Raw genomic sequence first — 19,429 nt, forward strand, 5'->3', positions numbered from 1 at the left:
CTGAATAATAAATCATTCACGTATATTTAAGATTAACATAAATAATTAATATATAACTTTGTAGCAATCTCCTTCAATCTTCTTTTTAATATAAACGATAATGTAATTTTAAGAAAATTATTTTCTATCTAACTATAAAATTTTGTTTTAATATAGCTAAAAATGCTCGTTTTATTGTTGTTGTAAATACGAGAAGAGTCAAAATGAGTTTAATTAATTTATAAATTAAAGGACATATATTTGTCAGTCTATGTTAATTTTTTGCACCGCTCGATAATGGTAGACAAATTCTGAAATTTTGGAGCTTTAGACACATCAAATTCATAAGGTTATAATTTATATGCTAATTGAATCTTCTCTTGCTCAAAAAAATTCAAAGAATAAATTTTTTTAATTAACTTACAAATGTTACAAGTATTAATTTTTTTATAACCATTTAGGATCTAAAGTGGTTCTTAATATGAGAAGTTCAGTTCTATGTTCATTAAACTTATTATTCAACTCTTTCAATTGATAATCTAATATAGCAATAAATATATCAACACACAATAGTAGTGCTTAACTATAAAAATATCTTTTCAACACCAAAATTGAATTGTATTAGTTAAAGAAGCTCTCGTATAACAACTTCAATTGTTTGTTTGCCACAAAAAATACTAATTTTCTCAAAAAGTACTTTCCAACTATAATCTATTAACTTTTACATTAATGATTTTGTGTTAGAAATTAACTACATAACATTCAAAATATCTTGAGATTTTTGTTGCAATGCTTGACAAAGCTTGTCAATAATTCTCATAATTTCTCTCATCCCCAGTAAAATGAAAATAAAATCAAATGACATTAAAGATTTAAGAGCATAAATAGCATTGCCTCATTAAGAGTATGTAAATCCTTTAATAGCTAAATCTTCAAGAACTAAATTTGTTGCACCAAACATTTGTAAAAGACTACATATTGAATTGAAATGATAACTCCATCTAGTGTCCTTAGGCCTTTGCAATGTGCCAATTTGATTAGTCCTTCTCCCTCTATTAATATTATTTGTAACTAAATGAGCTATTTTATTTGCATGAACAATTTGTAACTCATCATTGTGTTTGCAAAAAGAACACACAATATTGATAATATTAGTTAAATTTAGGGGAAAAAATAAGTATGAACATCTACAACTTCTTTAGTTGTAGGCAATAGAGCTAATTGTAATTGATGAGCATAATAACGTACATAATATACATACGGGCATTCTTGAATAATTAAAGCTTGTAACCCCTTCCACTCTCCATGCATATTACAAGCACCAACATATCCTTGATTGTAAACGTTTTGAATGTTGAGATTATGATGAGATAATACAAAACAAATCTCTTGTTTAAGAATACTTGCAGTAGTATGTCTTACATGTATTATATCTATTAGGTGCTCTTTAACATATCCTTGTTTATCAATAACTTTAAGAACAAGAGTCATTTGTTCTCTTTTATATTCATCTCGATCAAATAAAATTTTGATCTATCAATCTCATTATAAATTTTATTCTAAACTTTTCTAGCAAAGAGATGTAAAATTTCCTTTTGAATAGTAGGTGAGGTGTATCTTGCATTTTGAGGGGCATTCTAAAAAATAAGTGCATTTACTTCTTCATGGTAAGAAGCCAAAAGTTTCAATATTTCAAGAAAATTACCTTAATTCTTAGATTCTAAACTCTCATCGTGTCCTCTAAAAGCACAAAATTGAAATGTTAACCACGTGACAACATTAATAGAAACTTTAAAAAGCAACTGATTATTTAAAGTTTATTACACAGTCTACCTTAATAGCATTTTGTCAATATGACCTGATTGATTCTTTGGTTCTTTGCAACATTTAACAGCAAATTACAAGGAGAATTAGGATATTTTTTGATATGAGATAAAAATGAACAATCTTGTCCATTATTCACTTTTTTCCAATTTCTAAATTCTTCTATAGTGAATGAAGTAGATTTTCTAGAAAATAAATAGCATAGAAGACAAAATGTAACATATACACGTGGTGAATACTCTAACCAAGAAAAACTTTTGAAACAGTTAGGTTAAAATTAATGAGGATGATTGTCTAAACTGAAAAAAGGATACATATCCATAAGAAAATAGTATGATCCAAACTTCATATATATCCTATGAATTTCATCTTATTGATTAATAGGATAATTCTAAATTTGTGGATGTAGATCACATATCAATATCAATTTTTTTCTTATTCAATCCTCATAATTTTGATAGGTTGATTAATGGTTCACATTGTAGGTTGCTCAAGAACATTTTCAACATTACTTACTAAATTTAAATTTGGTAGACTGAAGTTTATTTCATCTTCTATCCTTTCTTTTCTCTTAAAAAATGAGTTTATAATTTTTTTCCTTAGACATCTCTAAAGTTTAACCTAAAATTTTTTTATATTTTAACATAAAAATATAGCATTATAAAACATTAAAACAACTAACTAATTGATAGGAAATAAAAAAGTTTCATCTATATTTCATATTTCTATATTACACATGCTAACATATTATAATAATGAACAAATACAAGGAAAAAAGAAATTTTCTTACTTTATTTCTTTACTCTAAGAAAATTATTGTGCATATTTCTTTTGTCTTTAAATTTTTTGTTTTTTAGTTTTTAATACTTCATATCTCCTTCAATAATATGAAAATTTCTTTCTAGTAAAGTAGCTCATCAACGTGAAAAAACTAAAAAGAAAAATTTATTATGTATATTATGTTTATTATTCTGTTCCAGTAAGAAAAGAGAACAGTGGTAATAAGTAGAGTAAAAAAACTTCTAAAATATGAATTTTATTTATTTATTTTAATTACTTTAAAGACTTTTTAAATTATATTTTTAAAAAAATTGCTTAAAGTCTTGGTCAATCTTTGCCTAGTTACTATTAAAAGGTAGCTTATACTCAATAATAAAATTTATCAATGTAAATATAAATTTTAATAATCCTTCCTATGCTCATATGTTATTTTTCTGCATCTATGAATTTTATAATATAAGTATTTATCATCTACAATTTTTATAATGACGATATTTATTTATTTTTTAAAATATAATAATTTTTTTAGCTGGTTCAATAAATTTTGTAAGTGTTATTTTTTGTAATTATTTTTTTAATTTAATAGTTATTATTATTGTCATTATATATATATATATATATTGCATTAAGTTTAAATTTATTTTTTTAAAATATAATAATTTTCTTTTAATTGATTCAACAAACTGTGTGAATGTTATTTTTTTATTATCAATTTTATGTATTTACTATGATTTTATTTGCTGAATATAAGATGTCTTTAAATAAACAAAATATGTTTCTAAAATAAAACTAAAATATTTACTATTTATATAATTTTAAAAAATAAATCAAGAAAAATATAAATACAAATTTTATTAATATAAAATATTTATAATTAATACATAAATAATATTTTAAAAATTATTTATAAAATTATATAAATATTATTATAATTATTTAATAATTATTAAGAACATAGATAGAAATTAAAAAAATGTATAAACTAATTTGATAATAAAATATTTATATTTTTATTAATATTTATACTAATAATAAAATATGATCATAAAATAATTATAAATAAATAAAATTATAATATAATATATTAATTTAATAATAACAGAATTAAGAATATAAAAAATATATTATTAAAATAACTTTATTATTTAAATATATTTATATATATATATATATTTATATTTATATTTATACAGGCTGGCCTGTCAGGCTTAACAGGCTTTATAACTAGCTCAGACCTGACTTATTTACTTAAACAGGCCTTAAAAAAAGACATGAGTCTAGTTTATTTATTAAAAATGCTAGATCAGGCCAGACCTAAACTAGGCCAGGCCACATGCCCCTGTCAGGCGGCCTAGTCTATTTCCATCCCTAAATACAAGGAAGAAAGAAATTTTCTTACTTTATTTCTTTACTCTACAAAAATTATCGTACATATTTCTTTTGTCTTTGAATTTTTTGTTTTTTAATTTTTAATATTTCATATTTCCTTTAATAATATGAAAATTTCTTTTTAGCAAAGTATCTTATCAACGTAAAAAAACTAAAAAGAAAAATTTATTGTATATATTATGTTTATTGTTCTGTTCCAGTAAAAAAAGAAAATAGTGGTAATGAGTAGAGTAAAAAAACTTCTAAAATATGAATTTTATTTATTTATTTTAATTACTTTAAAGACTTTTTAAATTATATTTAAAAAAAATTGCTTAAAGTCTTAGTCAATCTTTGCCTAGTTACTATTAAAAGGTAGCTTATACTCAATGATAAGATTTATCAATGTAATACACCTCAATACACTTTTCTTCGCCAATATAAATAATATGTATCACAAATGTTTCTACACGGTCCTTCAAAGACTCTTAATTCTGTTTTTATATATATGACACATTTTCTCTCTTTATATGTCCACTTGTGAAATTTTAAAAATTAATTTGTTTGTAAAAATATTAAATTTTTTATGTTTTATACGAGAGAAAATGACTTGAAATTACACCAAAGTTGATTGGCTTTCAATGTTGTTAAATTTAAATATACTTTCAATATTTTTCAATGGATATATTAATTTTTAATTCTCTACAATGAAGTTTTAATTTTATTTTTTATTTAATATAGTTTTTTAAGCATAATTTGAGTTTTACTTTAATACTTTAACTTTTTTTCTTATTTAATTTAATCTTTCACGTTATTTTTTAAAGGTAAAATAATCATTTTATTTTGTTCCATCTTTTAATTTAATCAAAGTTTTTAAAATAAATATCATTTTAAACAATTTTTTTCTTATTTTACATTTTCTACGTAATTTTCTATTAAATTATTGTACAAAACTATCATCATTAATTTTTTTTAAATTGCTTACAAATCATTTTTTTACTATTTACTTATTTTTTTCCATTATTGATCAAATCACATATATCTATAAATTTTATTATTAATAATCTTCATTATAAAAATATATCTACATCAAACATTAAAATATTTTCTGAATGAGTAAAATAAAAGATGAAGCAAAATTAGATAATTTTTTAAAAAATGATAGATTAATTTTTTAAAAAAATTAATTTTATTAATTCAATTGTGACAGTAATATTATATACATTTTAATATTTGTTGATATATAATTTAGTTGTAGTTATTTATTTACATTTGAAATAACATAAAATTTGTCAAAATAAAGTGGGATAGTGGAACAATAATTATTTTTTTCTATAATTTTTTTATGCTTAATCTTTTTTATGAGAACTTTAAATTTAATGTTTGGATTAATAAAATTTAACTTTAGTAAAAAAAAAATATTAGAGTTATTTTAAAATCAAATCTTGCCTAACTTACTCTCGTTGCCTTTAGCATTAGGGCTAGGATTATTATGCCCCCTAAAAACCTGAAATAGCCCAATTTTAATAGTAATTGTGTAGTGGAAACACTATTAACTTGTTCATAGAGGTTAGAAAACATTAGCTATTTTTATTCCTGCATAAACGATGCAAAATATACATAACCGCTATTTTAAGTTTAAAATCCCTTTTGGGCTGGTCCATGAATCATTTGGGCTAGGCTGAAACATTATTTTCAAAAATAACTATAAAAGTCACGACAAAAAAAGAAGAAGAATCAAATTACAAAAGTAGTTATATGAACCAGCCGCTTAATGACAAGCTTAAGTGTATCTTATTTAAATGTAAGCTTATATAGTCTATTAATGACATCTTTCAACTAATAACTAGACGCAAAAATAATCAAAATTAATTTAATTTTTGATAAAAATTTTACCAATATAATAAAAAAAACAACGAAACCTTAACTAAATTTATAATATGACTGAAAATGATGAAAATATCAGGGTGATGCGTCAACATGGAAAGGCAAAAAGACAAGAAGAAGAAGAGGAACGGCTACTTTCTCTTTGTGGTGTGAAGCGCTGCTTCAACTTCAAGTTAATTAGTGGGGTTTCGACTGTAATCATTTCACTAAACCTTTTATGCTTCAGCAACCTTCAGTGACGTGATTTTGATTGAAAGGGTGAAAGCAGGAAATAGAACACAAGTTACTCATATCTCATTATTATAAATGAAATTTATGACTATTCTTGAAATGCAAGAAAAATGGTTTGGACTCTCTAGGGTTGACAGAATTGCAGTCAACCCAACTTTCATCATCGATGGAAAACTACAACCTCTGATCAGTGCCTTCTTTCAAAACGAGTATGCACTTAGTTTGGTGTAAAAGATACAAATCCATTTATAATCATGCAGTTGATTAATTCTCTAATCATGGTAGATGGTGATGAAAATCTCCATTGTATAATTAACAAAGAATATCTTAATTTTGATTGTATAGATTGAATATGTCATGATAATCATATCTATTTCTGATATGATCTAGGTAAAAATAATAAAATAAAGAGGCTATTTGAATATAAGGTATAAAGAATAATACCGTAGTGTTTCCACCTTCTTCAGATGTATGCCATGAATAAAGAGAAAAAAGGAACAAATCAATATGTTTAAATACAAAATTTAAACATTATTATATATTTAAAATTAATTAATTTTAAAAAACCTATTTTTAATTTATTTTCTAAAAATAAAAAATAATTACTTTTTAGAATAAATTAAAATTAAACTCGTACTTATTATTTGTACGGACCAATTACAAATTTCAAAGAAAATTTAAAAATATTTCGTTGACTATTAAAAGAGAATATTTTGAACTATTTTTTATATTTAAATTTTGGAGTATTTATTTTTTAAAATTTGATAATAATAATAATTATTGTAATATTTTAAAAGTTAAAAAATATTTATATTTTTTAAAGAAAGATCATAATCTTTTCTATTTATTATATATATTGAATATAATATCAATTGTGTTAATTATTATACGTGTGTGAAGGACATTAAATATTAAAGGAAGCATAGAAATTACTTATATATAATATGACATTTAGTAAAAAAAAAATTAGTAATTTAAATATAGTATATATGAAAAAATAATTAGCCAGGTAGCCACGCTTCATTTTCACAAGTCACAACCGCTCTGACATTGAGATCTTTGTCCAGACATGCGTGAGCTGAAGTTTTAGAGTTAGGGATTATTTGAGAGGATTAATTTTGAGGGAAAGAGAAGAAACTTAATAAATGGCAATTTTTTATTTTAAAATTAATAAAGTTATGTATTTATTTATGATGATAAATAATTAATTTGTATATTACATTTATATCAATCTATTATTTTATATATTAGTTTTTAAAAATTATTAAATCAAAAAATATTTTTTTCGCTCTCACATAAAAAATTATCTTTCTATGTGATAGGTGAAATATATATATATATATATATATATATATATATTAAAAAAACACTTAATATTATGTATTTTTAATGGAACTGAAGAAACTAGCAGTGGGGCCCATATTTGTTAAACGTAACCCGTGACCCTCTAATCTGTAAATGTTTCATGCAATGATTGCTATTATATTGTAAAGATTAGCTTAGCGGAAGAGGTTCCATGTGAATATGAAAGGACCCAAGCGCGTGGAAAACTTTGATTTGCTTTTAATAGTAATTAGGAGTCACTCTCACGGGCTAATCTGGATTGGATTTATCTACCAAATATATTTTCAAGTCAATAATTATATACTTTCCAGAAAGGAAGGTGCTATTCAGAATTCTTTTTTGACTTAAGAATTTTTTTAATTCTTTATTTATTTAAATATATTTTAAATATTAATCTCTATAGCCATTTAAAATTAATAAAATTATTTATTTGACACATTAGGTTTTAATTTTACATATAAAATAACATATCACTTTTTTTAAAAAATTATGTAACTATTATGAACAAAATTGTTTATAATTCATCTCCTTCTATAAACAATTTAAACTTATCATTTTATCTCTTGTCGATCTTCAACCTTCATTGATGTTCACTCTTTAATCTTTAATACTGATTCAATTAAGTATCAATTTTTTAAAGTACGTTGAAAAAATATATAATAAAATTTTAATATAATACTCTTTTATTAAAAAATAAATTTTAATATATTAATAATATAAAATATTATACTTTTTTTAATGATTTTTTATTTATTCATTTTTATTAGGTGACGCACGTATTAAAAAATCAGATGTAAGAATTGTAGAACATCTTCGAATCAATCAGGGCAGCAGATTATTGTGACTTCTGCTTCAAGCTTCAACTTGCAGGTTTCTATTCTAGGCTCCTAATTAAGTAGGCTTCTCTGATTTTCTTTTTCAATTCTTAAGAATTAAGATTTTCTGACGTAGACAAAACCAAGTTGTTAAGAACAAAACTTTAACGTATGTACTGAAATTAAGTTTTCACTAGCTAGTTCATCTTTTCATTGTTCACGAGTTTGACTATATATATATACACACACACGTTGCCTATCTTGAAAGGAACTGCAAAAAGATATCAATCAGAATCAGAATGATTGAACTAAATTAATATCTCCAGTGCTTAGAAAAACCGGGAAATGATATTTGTATTCATGTTGTAAAGGATCATTATTAATTAACGAAAGCTTTAGAGGTTAAAAATTTGACGATAATTCTATTGGAGACATTAATTTAATTTCTACCTTTCTAAAAATATAATTTTATACATTTTCTAAAGTTCTTCCAAAATAATTTTATAAGAAAAAATTATAAACATAAAACAAATTCAGTCAAACACATTGCTAAATAAGACTTGATTCATGGATTATCTGACAACTTGTTAAATATTCAATAAAATTTATGTGTTTTACAAAACAAACAAAATCAAACTTAATTTCACATTAAAATATTATAAATATTTAAATTAATATGTCTCTGTGAAAAATAATAATAAACTATATATTATTTAGTAAATTATAACTTTCTTTGGATTAAAGAATTGCAGTTATTTAATAAATTTGCATGTTTAAAGTTTTTATTTTTAAAATTTTTTCAATATAGGAATATTTGTTAATTAAACCAACTAAGAATTACCCTATTAAACGAATAAAAATTGACCTTGATCCAATTTGGTGTTGGATAGTACAATCGTTATTGCTGTGTCCTTTAGCCAGTGGTAGCTACAATTAGGGCCGTAAAAAAGTCAACTGAATCGAACGATTAAACTTTATATCTTTGACTTATTGAAAAATAATAATAAGATTGATGTAACGTTAAAATAAGATTATTTACATTATTAATTAATTAAAGCATATAATAAATATAACTATGAAGTTAAATAATATAAAAACTAATAATTTTTACTAACAATAATCAATGAATAAATAATAGAGTAATATATTTGTCTTATCACTGTGTTTTAATAAAATTTAAGATATTATATCAATTTATTCTACTCATTTAAATAATTTTACTTTACAGTTTGACTTTAATTTAGTTAAAAAAATTTACATTTGAACTATTGTTTTAAATAATATATATAAGATAATAATAAATAAATAATAATTTTTAAGCAAATATAATAATTATAATTATAACTATTTAAATAATACATAAAATTATATAAATTTTTCATAAATTATTAATTTTAAATTTATAAAGCTTAGATACGATTCACTTAAAAAAATTTAATTTTAAAATTAATTATTTAACTAAATAAAAGAATTTAATTGAGTTATTGAACACTTAATGAACTTAAGGTTGGGATAATTCATGGAAGTGTGTTATTGGCTGTTAACCCGTTAATATCCTGAGTTTTGTTGGCAATTGTTAGAAATAGGGAAAAAAGAAAAGAAAAGAGAAGAGGGTTTAAACATTTTTAAATGTCTTTTAAAGTTTTTTTTGGTATTTTAGATTTTTTTTATTTTAAAGAGTTTTAATATCCAAATAAAAAAATTAACCCTTTTTCTTTCTTTTTCTTTAGTGGCCAGAAGTTCTTGACAGCAGGAGCAACTGTGGTTGTCCCAAAACTTCTTTTACTAATAATTTTTTATATAAAAAATATTTTTCAACCCCTTCAATATCAATCATTCTACCTCAAGTGATTTCTTTGTTTTAGTTTTACTTTTATATTTTATTTTTATCAATATATTATTCTGAAAGTTTGATAAAATAGTGTATAACTAAGATAATTTTTAATTAAATAATTTTAGCCAACAGTCAGTGGTTTCCTTAAATAAAAAAAATTAAGTCAAAATCTGCCACTACTTCTCTTATCCCTTTAAACCTGAAAACAAAACCTTATTAGAGGTCACAAAATATAACTAAACGGGTCTTATATAATCAAGTGACTGAAGCAAGCGTAGTTGATTTTCATTTCCGATATTTCAGATTTTCACATATTTTAATACTTTTTTATCATCATTATTCTTTTACTCTCTATTTATTATATTTTTTTATTTCTTTTTTTTTTCACTCCCTCATTTAATAGGGTGTATAAATCTCAAATGGATGTTAAAAAATTAATTTTCCTTAATTTTCTACAAACTGAGGAACTTTGCAAGTAGCAACATATAAATAAATAAATAAGAAGAAACCTCTAATTGGACACTATTCCACGTGCAAAAGGAGAATTTTGACAAAATCGGCGATTCCATTGATATTAACGTGGAATCGAGGTGTCGATAGGTGCAAAACTTTACTATGGGTCCATGGATTAATGCCCCAAAAAACCTCACAAGCATCCAAAGCCTAATTCAAGGGTTGTTTCTCTGCCAGCTAGCTATAACTCATGTTTTTACATTATAGTTGTTCTTTCTTCATTAGCTTGATTTCTCCACAACCCTACTTAATATTTTAATGATGATTATCCCTCGGGTCAGTTCTTACGCAACTCACCACACTTGTAGTTCCAAAACCCCAACATAACACTATATAAACCCCCCCATTCAATACAACACCACCCATCCACAAACACTTCATTCTTAAACTCTAGTAGAAAACTGAAACACTAGCTACTACAGGAGTTTAAGATATGGCCACCAAAACTAGCTCCTCCGTTGCTTTTTTCCTCACCCTCAACATCCTCTTCTTTGCACTTGTCTCTGCTTGCAGCACGTGCTATGGTCCAACTCCAAACCCAAGGCCGAATCCCAGGCCAAGGCCAAGGCCCAGCCCTTCAGGTGGTTCAAGCCCATCGGGTGGCTCTAGCCCATCTGGAGGGTCTAGTCCTTCAGGTGGCTCCACCCCCTCGGGTGGTTCTAGCCCTTCAGGAGGCACGTGCCCTCGTGATGCACTCAAACTTGGGGTATGCGCAAATGTGCTAAACGGGTTGGTGAATGTGACATTGGGTCAACCACCAGTGACCCCTTGCTGCTCCCTTCTCGACGGCCTCGTTGACCTTGAGGCGGCAGTGTGCCTCTGCACTGCACTCAGAGCAAACATTCTGGGCATTAACCTTAACCTTCCCATCTCACTCAGCTTGCTCCTTAACGTTTGCTCAAGACAAGTCCCACGTAACTTCCAGTGTGCCTAATCATGGCTTATACGCAACACACCGTATCTTCTATTGTTTCGTGTTTGCTAGTTGTGCCTTTCCATTATTGCCCTTTTTTTCATTTCCATTTACAGGCGTTTGTGATATTCTTGTACGTGCATGGATGATTAACTTCTCGTTATTCTGTCGCTTTAGTGTTTGTTTTATCCTTTCAAAGTGTCAAAGCAAATAAATTTCCTATGCTTGCTCATGCATGTAAAGCAAAAGGAATCAAACATGATGGTGTTATGTATTACATGGGGAAATTATTAATGTTACAAATACTTATTTGTTTTATTGTTGTTGCCTTTTCCTTAAATTTGTCTTTTTGGTTAATGAGATCAGCAGATAGATGATTAAGTAAATTACTTTGCCCTGTACGGTCAGTGCCCAACCAGAGGAAAACAAATTCAGGGAGAGAATTCAAATTAAACGAAAGCCAACACTGGCATATGAGCGCTGCAACGAGCCCGTGACTATGGTACTGTACCACTCCACATGCATGCACTATTATTTTATATATTTATAAAAAAATCTGATTGATTAGCTAATTAAATCAAATCAAAATAATCGGTGATCGATTTAGTGCTTTTGGCTAACTCCTCCATTTGAATATGCATTGCGTTGTGCCTTTTTGGTTTTTAATGGAAATGAATGTCAGGGATATTCAAAGACAGACATTGTGTGTGTTGTGCCAAATTCCTATACATATGTGCAAGTGTCTACGTGTTTGTATGAATTCATTAACAATATTTAGTTCTGCATACCTGAAACCATTTGGCACTTAGTATTTTTTTTCCCGATCCTGTTGCTCTTGAAATTAAAAATAAAAGAATAAAATAACTACTTACTAACGCACATATCCAGTGCTTTGTTCTATGGACCTTTACATCACACCTGATTTTACTATTTTTTATTTTGTTGAATATAAGTACATTGGTTAGGATAAAACTAAAATATAATTATTTTTAAGTGTGTTTAGTATTATATTTTGATCAGAACTAAAATTTGAATTTAGTAACGTGTAAAAAAAACGTAATTGATAAATTTTTATTAAAATAAAATTTAAATTTAAAATAATATAAAAATAAAGAAAGAATTACATTTAAATTTTGTCCCATTAATTACTAAGGTTTATGCGACAAGCTTTTCGATTTTCGAAGTATGCAATTATTTTTAATCATAAATACATAATATTGGAACATATTTTATAAGTGTGTTTTCGGAATGACTTCCTGGTGTGCGTGTTAGTAAAGGAAAATAGTTTTTTTTTTTGGTTTTAGAAAATATTTTTAAAATGTGTATATAAAAAGATAAAAGATTTTAAAGACATAAAAATAATTATACACAATATTATGTGCACTATCAATTTTCAAATATTCAAATAACAAAACTCTAAGATGTATATATAAAAGAGAGATTTAACTCCTTATTATTAAGTTACAGAGATATCATTCATCAGTGTTTGTGACATTAAAGTTGAAACTTGGTCATAAAACTTAACCACAAATTTTGTTGATATATTTTCTAATACAAAATAACATTTCATCTTAAGCGCGCAGTTGTTGCTAATTTTAATTAGTTATCAATATAAAAGTAATTGTTATTGAGAAAAAATCTCCTATTTTGATTAAAAAATGACACCCACAAACTGTTATAAATTGAAAAGTTTTTTGGTGTGTTAGCTTTTTATGAAATAACTTCTTCTATAGTTTTTTGTTTTCTATTAAATATACTCTTCTTTAAATCTTACAAATCATATTTTAATTTTTATTATTTTAAATTATTTGTTATGATAATAATATTTTTATAGTGTTTTAATTATTTATTTAGTGAATTTTCATTGTTTTTCTCCTAATATTTCAAATTTTAAATGAATTTTTTAGATTATATATTAATATCCTAATTTTCTTTCCTTTCCTAAATCATCCTTCGGAAACAGAAAGATTCTTTATTTCTTCCATTTGATTTTTTACTTTCTTTTTCTTTCAATTATGTTAACTTTAATTGTAAAAGGGCGGAGGATAAATAATTGATAGCAACAAAATTTAATAAAAAAATATTTATTGTACTTTTTTAAAAATTTAATATAATAAATACATAATTTTTTTTTACATTTTTCCTATTTATAAATGCATAATCTAAGAATAAGTTAACAAAAGATATAATTAAAAATAATGTTGAAAGGTCAGAATTCTTTATGAATTTCTTTAATGATGAGTTAATTGGTAAAAACTATCTTTCATCAATGTTTTGACATATTGTTATTTGTTATCATGTCATTTTTTATTTTGACTAAAACAAAGAAAATAAATGTTAACGCGTTGAAATGTTACAAGTTAAATTAATTAATAATTATACTGTTTTCTGATTTTTTGTGTGTGTACAATTTGAATAAAACAAAATTATAACAAACAAATGTTATTCATAATATTTTTATAAAAATTATGAAAAGTTGGACCTGCATTTATATTTTTTAAGTACAATATTATTTATTTATTATTTTTCTGGAGTTCTTACTGCCACTACATTGAGACCCAACAAAATTTGAGCCTGCTAATTCTGTGACATGCACCACAGTAAACTAAGTCCCTTAAAGTGCACCGATACCAGTAATTCGAATTTGGATGCATTTAAATTTAATATCAGCCCATTTCTTTTCTTTTCTTTTTTGGATTAATATCAGCCCATTTCTCTATATCTGTATTGTATAAATTTATAAGTCATTTATTTGAAAACTCAATTAGGTGTCAAATTTTTATTCAACAGCTTCTTTTACACTCTTTTTAAATATTTTTAAAATGATATAAGATAATTATTATTAGAAAACTTTAAAAAAATATTACTGAATTTGAAATTGAAAAAAAAAGAGTATATTACTATAATGAGAAGTGATTGAAAATTGAAATGGTACAAGAAGATATAATTTAAGCTGAGTGTTAATCACTTCAAATATATATCAACGAAATAAATAAGATATGATTTTTTTATATTAGTATAGGTCTAAAAAAATTTATATTTATCTTATTTTTTTTATTTAATTTACATTTAATATATTATAATTTATTATTTAATAGTCACTTAACTCACTGTTAAATATAAGTTAAATAAAAAGATAAGTATAAATTTTTTTAGATAAAAATATCATTTTCCTGCAATGTATTGAAAAACTCTCACATTTGTTATAGTATTCCTAATAATAACTTTCCTATCTGACTTTTCATTTTACGTCTAATTCCTATTTCTTATTTCTTATATTTCAAACCTCAAAATTAGCTGGACGTGCACTTGAACCTGTGTCAAATAGAACATGTGAGATTAATATATATAATTTATTTAAGTTATTTGATATTTTTTTTTTACATGTGAGATTAATTATCCTACCTATTTATTTAAATATTTTTTATTAAGTAAATCAATTTTATACAAAAATTAAATTAATGGATACTGTATTTTATTTTAACATGTAATATATATTCAAAATATAAGTAAATATAAAATTTTGGATAATATATCTACAAATTTTTAATTTTTTTTCTGAGATTAGGAGGAATAATTTTTAGCATATAATTATATATAAATTTATCGAGATATAATTTTATTTAAAGTTAGGGTCACATTCTTTTTAGGAAAAAAAAAACTCTTCTTTTTTATATTTTAAGGAAAAAATTACAAGGTGTTCTCAAGTGTAAAGAGTTTAAGATTAATCTTTGCTAGTTGTGACTACCACTTACATGAGAGAATATGTACATAATAGGGTTCAAACATATAACTTTCTAATAAATAGATTGATTCTGCACATGTAAACGCAATAAAACCTTGTAGTATTCAGTTAATCTTTTAAATTAAAGACCATTTCATTTAAGTTTTTGTGTACGTATGCGTATTTGTGTATATATATAAAATATATTTAGTGAAAAAAATTGTTTTCTATAAGAATAAAATAATATATATTATATAACCATGCTCCAATAATGCTATGTCATTACTTTAAAAAATACCTTTTCTTGGTGTTAATTATTCTTACGCAATCAAAGATTGTCATTTACTAATGAAAGAAAAAAAATTACACATTCAAACTATCTTTGCTAGCATACTTTGTTAAGTTTAATTGATCGATTAGTACATGGATATAGAGGTTTATCCTAATAGTTGACAGATTACACAAATATATATGATACATTGATCTTTTATATCAATAAAATTATACATAAATATAATATAAAATATTATTAGTGAAAATTTATAATATCTATATTAATAATATAGTTTTTAAAAATTATGTTAGCAATATAAGTAATAATATGTTATATTATTTGTCAAGATTTTATGGTCTCAATTTAGATTTAAGATAAGTTGGAATAAATAAGTCAAATAATATTTTTAAAATTTTATTTAATTAAAAACGTCAAATCTAAAGTTATTTAAAAGATTTTTTAAGTTTAACAAGTTTTTTTATTTAAATAATATTGCTACTACTAATAATAATATAATTATTATAGTAAAAAATTTAATTGTTATCAATGTAATACTTTAAACACATATGTTTATTTAATTTAAAAATTTAACTTTATTAATTAACATGTAAGTTTATATTTATTGAACAGCTGAAAAGTTGTCACATAATTTCGTTTCATAATTTCTGATTTTTCTCTCATTAGATATGACTCTATCACATTCAATTTTTTTTTTTTTGCATGAAACAATTATAAATTATTTTTAAAATCTTATATATTATATGAGATAAAAATTTATAACATCTTGCATTAGCCTCCAAATACATAACTTAAATGTGATATGATGTAAAATAACTAAGTATGCATTTAAAGATAATGTAGGGAATCAAAATTTCATCAATTATATAATAATAAAAATTATATAATAATTTATAACTACTCACTAAAAAAATTTGTTCTTGAATTATCCAATTTAAATAATTCAAAATTTAATATTAAATTTTGAATAAAATACCCAAGTTTTACTCAAATGAAAATGAGTGTTCTAAGGTAGTTATTATCATTAATATAAACAAATCAACTCGTTCAGTAGTTAATAAGTTAGTTTCTATTCTACGTTAATTAAACAATATTCACTGTTTATTCCATTTAAGATAGATGTATAAAAAAAATAGTTTTATATGCTATCATTTTTATATGTATTTGTTAGCTAATAATTTTAAACTTATAATATTAAACATTAATGCAATGGTAATTATATACAAAATATTCTAATTCTAAAAGTTCTAATCAAACATATTGTGTAAAACAGTAAAGATTAAAAAACTTTATGAGTTAAATCCATTTTGCCAAACATAATACAATAGACTCTAAATTAGTCATTCAACTTATTCTTGAGATTTACAAAGTTGTTATCCATTTCATTCTTTAGTAAGAAAAATTGAAGAGTTTAATAATCTTGTAAAATTATTTAGGTTTATGATGTATTTAAGAAAATAAAAAAATAAGTTAATTTTTTCATGAGTAAAATACATTTAGAAAATAATGAAAGTTAATAATACGTTTCTTTCTATTTTTTTATTTAAAAAAACTTTTTTAAACGAACGTGAGTCTTTTTTTTCTTCTTTCTCTTTCTCTTCTAAACTTGCTTTTTTCCCAGTGAGAATATTTATGAAATATTTTTGTTTAGAACGGTGGGTTAGTATATTTTTTTTACAGGGTTTTAGCCCCATGTAATAGAAGAAAAAAAAAAGTTGCTGTAAACCTACAAGTTATAGAGGTAATTAATAATACGACGATTTGGTAGGTACGCATTTTCCTTTAGTTTAGCAGTCAGTGGAGGGGCTATAGAATTTCGATATTTTTTATTAAAAAATATACTTGTCATACTAAATTTATAAAATGTGATAAATCTTTTTTAACAAAATCTTATTATTATTATTAATTGTTTAAACTCAAAATTAAAAAGTTAATCAAATATTTTTCTTAATTTAATAGGTATATGAGAATAAATAATTGTACTAGGTGATCAGTAAGAAGGTTTAATACTTCGTTGATACCTTTAAGTTACTCACAATGTGATATCTGAGTTGGACCACAAATGCAATATGCTAAATAACATAAGCATGTACACTTAATACTTCATGCATGCTCATAATAGTTTCCGTACTACATAATTTCATTCTCCTACCTTAACATTATGTTACCTATATTCAATTTTCATATAACTAGCAGAAATCATTATATAAGTTATATAATTTATTTATTATTATTATTTTATTAATATAAACACGTTCACTCTCAATTATTAATAAAATATTGATGTTTAAAAAAAATATACATATAAGATGAATTATAAATTTTATTAATTTAAGTTGTAATAAATTATTATAAGTTATTTTTTTCTTTTAAAAGGTTAAATCCACCGAAATTAGTGGCTGCGACAGGGTTTAGAGATAAAAGATGTCGTAAATTTCCAACCACAATAAGTGATACTGGGGACCCGCTATTCCACGTGCTAAAAGTTAGCGTCTCCATTTGATAATTTCGGGGATTCCAACGATGATACAGGGGAATTGAGTCACTGAATGAGTGCAAAACATTGCTTTTGACCCACAGATAGATGGCAGTACTTACCTCAGAAGTCACGAGCATTCCAAACCCAATTTAAAGGCTCTGCCAGCTTAAATTCTCATGTTCACACTTGCTTTCATTAGCTTAATATTTATTTACTTTAAAATCTTAATTTTAATATACTATTAAGATAATAATTTTATTCTGTTAATTAATTTAAATATATAATAAATAATATTAATTTCAACTTAATTATTACAAAGTTAATACTTTTTACTCATATAACAATACATGATTAAATTGAATAATCATAATAATAAAGACTTCTACATTATTGGCATATTTTAATTAAATTTTTAATAAATCGGACTATTTTATACCTAAGACTTTATTAATTTTATTCTTTAATAAAAATTAATGTTTCTGCTTAGTAATTATTCTTTATTTTAATTACCGCAATAAAAGCAATAATTATGAAAATCAAATATTAATATTGATTGAAAAATTACACTAACAATGTTTATAATATTATGGTTAAGTTTAATCTACTTTTAAAAGAAAGATAAAATCTACAGGTAATTCCTCTCAATCATATGTTTTATTTTGTTTTTTTACAATCTTTTGAGTAATTTTGTAAATTTAAATTAACATTTTTTCTTTAATTAGCTATTTAATGGACATTTGAAACAGTCTTTTTAATCTTGTGATAATTACTTACGACTTGCTCATAAATTTTATTTAACTTTTTTTAATAAATATTATGGTAAATTTATCAAAATAAATTCTAACTTATTTTATTAAACTCATAATTATATTTATAAATAAAATATTTTAATTTAATAAGAGGCTGTTGAATAATAAAGTAGCGTATACAAAAGTATAATTGAAATTTTTATTTTTAAAACTTTAATTAATGTTTAAATTTATTTAATTAATCTTAAATGTAATGAGATATTTATAAATCACTGATAAATAATTTTTATCACTTAAATTATTTTTTAAAATTTTTTGAAAATTAAAGGCTTTAAATACTTATATTTTTATTTAGTTTCTACTTTTATTATTAATAAAATATTCTATTATTAGTTGAATTAATATTTTCTTAAATGTTTTAATTTAAATATTTATATTTTACGTATATATAACCGTTTTTATACAGTACAAGAAATACTTGGTGATTTTATATATATATATATATACTCGTGAAGCCACTTGGTCCTGCCAAAGCACTATATATGAACCACAACGCATCCACAGGAAATGAATCCCATCCTCATAATCACTCTTCTCAAGTTCTCTTAAGATCTAGTAGTTAATAGCAATAATAGCATTCGCTAGTAGTAACTAGTAATATAACCTTGCGCTAGGTAGCTACAGCAGTTTAAGCTAA

The 19,429-nt window shown here is 23.8% G+C and overlaps 1 protein-coding gene across 5 annotated transcripts; it reads left to right on the forward strand.

Annotated features, from left to right (window-relative positions):
• Positions 1 to 11,008: 11,008 nt before the first annotated feature.
• On the forward strand, positions 11,009 to 11,509 carry LOC113849672 (14 kDa proline-rich protein DC2.15-like). 5 transcript variants are annotated; one of them, XM_027479741.1, is made up of 2 exons: positions 11,009 to 11,165; positions 11,250 to 11,509. In XM_027479741.1, exons 1-2 carry the CDS (start codon positions 11,009 to 11,011, stop codon positions 11,507 to 11,509), a joined length of 417 nt encoding a protein of 138 aa, XP_027335542.1. The 5 variants fall into 5 exon arrangements, with proteins under 5 accessions (XP_027335542.1, XP_027335541.1, XP_027335543.1 ...); XM_027479740.1 differs by having other exon boundaries at positions 11,009 to 11,156; positions 11,211 to 11,509; XM_027479742.1 differs by having other exon boundaries at positions 11,009 to 11,156.
• Positions 11,510 to 19,429: the final 7,920 nt, after the last annotated feature.

The sequence above is a fragment of the Abrus precatorius genome, unplaced genomic scaffold (genome assembly GCF_003935025.1).
Source record: "Abrus precatorius isolate BTA unplaced genomic scaffold, Abrus_2018 Scaffold9, whole genome shotgun sequence".
Classification (NCBI taxonomy): Eukaryota; Viridiplantae; Streptophyta; class Magnoliopsida; order Fabales; family Fabaceae; genus Abrus; species Abrus precatorius.

Excerpts from the sequence above, each read along its gene's own strand:
- LOC113849672 (XM_027479739.1), top strand. The coding sequence starts at position 11,009 with ATGGCCACCAAAACTAGCTCCTCCGTTGCTTTTTTCCTCACCCTCAAC.